The 1,462-nt window shown below is 50.2% G+C and overlaps 1 protein-coding gene across 1 annotated transcript in view; it reads left to right on the top strand.

Annotated features, from left to right (window-relative positions):
• LOC104272078 (neuronal PAS domain-containing protein 2-like) overlaps window positions 1–1,458 on the top strand; it is a gene marked incomplete at its 3' end in the record, with an annotated part of 27,851 nt that extends 26,393 nt beyond the window's left edge. The window contains 2 exon segments of the mRNA XM_009866972.1: window positions 1–31; window positions 1,301–1,458. The exon segment at window positions 1–31 is cut by the window's left edge and continues 5 nt beyond it. Coding sequence (XP_009865274.1) covers window positions 1–31; window positions 1,301–1,458 — 189 coding nt within the window.
• Between the last annotated feature and the right edge of the window lie 4 nt (window positions 1,459–1,462).

Here is a 1,462-nt window from a genome sequence, read left to right as displayed (position 1 = left end):
ACAGGTGCAGCAGCACCGTCTCTACCTTCAGGTAATGGAGATGGAACAGGTTTCTGAGACTGCACTGGGGTGCCTTTGGAGTTGGGGTGGGGGTTTTTTTGAAGAAATGAGGCTTACCTGACTAATCAAACCTGGTCAGTGCACTCACACGTCCCCCATTCCCGTTGTATCTGCACAGACCCAAGTGCTCACTCAGCCTTTCCAGGCTGGCTCTGAGCCCTTTCAAGGCCATATTTTCCAGTGAACTCAATTATCACTTAGTGTCCAGAAGAAATACCCAGTTTTTCAAACAGAGCTTGTCATCCAGAAGACCTGTGGTGGGAATCCTGCTGTAGATGTGAAACATGATAAGGGATAAGCTCCTTTGAAAACATGTCTCCTGCTGTTATGTCTAAGCACAGCAAGGTTTTTTATCAGCTGCTGTCACTGCTTTCTTCTAATACATGACTATTTCTCAACACAAATCTCTGGAGAATGTGATTTTGATTTTTCAAAGGACAGCCTCATCAGTGCATGCCAAACCAATGATGCTGCCCAGGAGAGAGGTCAAAACTAATTGTTTCAACTCATTGTTTAATAATTAATTAGTAATACATTCTCCAAGGCTTGCCTGGTTGGCAGAGGTAAGTTACAGTCCTCCAGGCAAAGATGGAAGAAAACAAAGCAGGAGGAAGAGGTACAGCTGAATGTCGCCATGCAGCAGGACTGGGTCACAGGACTGAGTCATAGGCTGGACTTGATGATCTCGGAGGTCTTTTCCAGCCTCAACGATTCTGTGATTCTGTGATTTAGAGTAAGAAGTGAATTGTCAGCAAATGTGGGCATGAGCCATCCCTTGCTTTGGGTACATGTGTTTACGGGCTACACTGAGGTCCTGAGGACTAGCCATATGGACCCTCATATGGGGTAGCAGGCACGGGGTGGTACATGGACAAGGTCACTCCACAACCTCTTCATTGGTTGCCTGAAGTTCCTTCCCATGGAAGATGGACTTCCCACAGATTTTACCTCGTGTCCAAGTAGCTTTTGAAGGTCTCGATACCTGCTGGGCTCCCTGTGGGGCTGGTAGGATGATGGGTCTTACTTCCCCTCTGTATCCTCCAGGGATTATTAGTCCTGCCAATATCACCAGCATCCTGAGCTGCTTGTCCACAACTCGTACCCTCCATGGACAGAGGTTACCTTTGGGATTTGGTTCTTGCACTCCTGGGTACGAGCCTCAGCACCAGCCCTGCAGCAGGTGAGGGAGCGGTTGGGCGACAAGGCGGCTCTGACTTGTTGGATTTGTTTCTCCTGACAGATGCAAGGTCCTGAGCTGGTGCCCGGGGCTCCACCGCCACGCATTTTCCAGCCCCCTGCCACTCCACAGCAGAACCCTCTGAGATACTTCCTCCACCCGCAGCAGCAGAGCCGCCACACGCAGAGCCAAGCCTGCAACCTGCCCGACCTGCCCGAGCTGCAG

The sequence above is a fragment of the Apaloderma vittatum genome, unplaced genomic scaffold, assembly GCF_000703405.1.
Source record: "Apaloderma vittatum isolate BGI_N311 unplaced genomic scaffold, ASM70340v1 scaffold1753, whole genome shotgun sequence".
Lineage (NCBI taxonomy): Eukaryota > Metazoa > Chordata > Aves > Trogoniformes > Trogonidae > Apaloderma > Apaloderma vittatum.
This window is presented reverse-complemented; position numbering and strand designations above follow the sequence as displayed.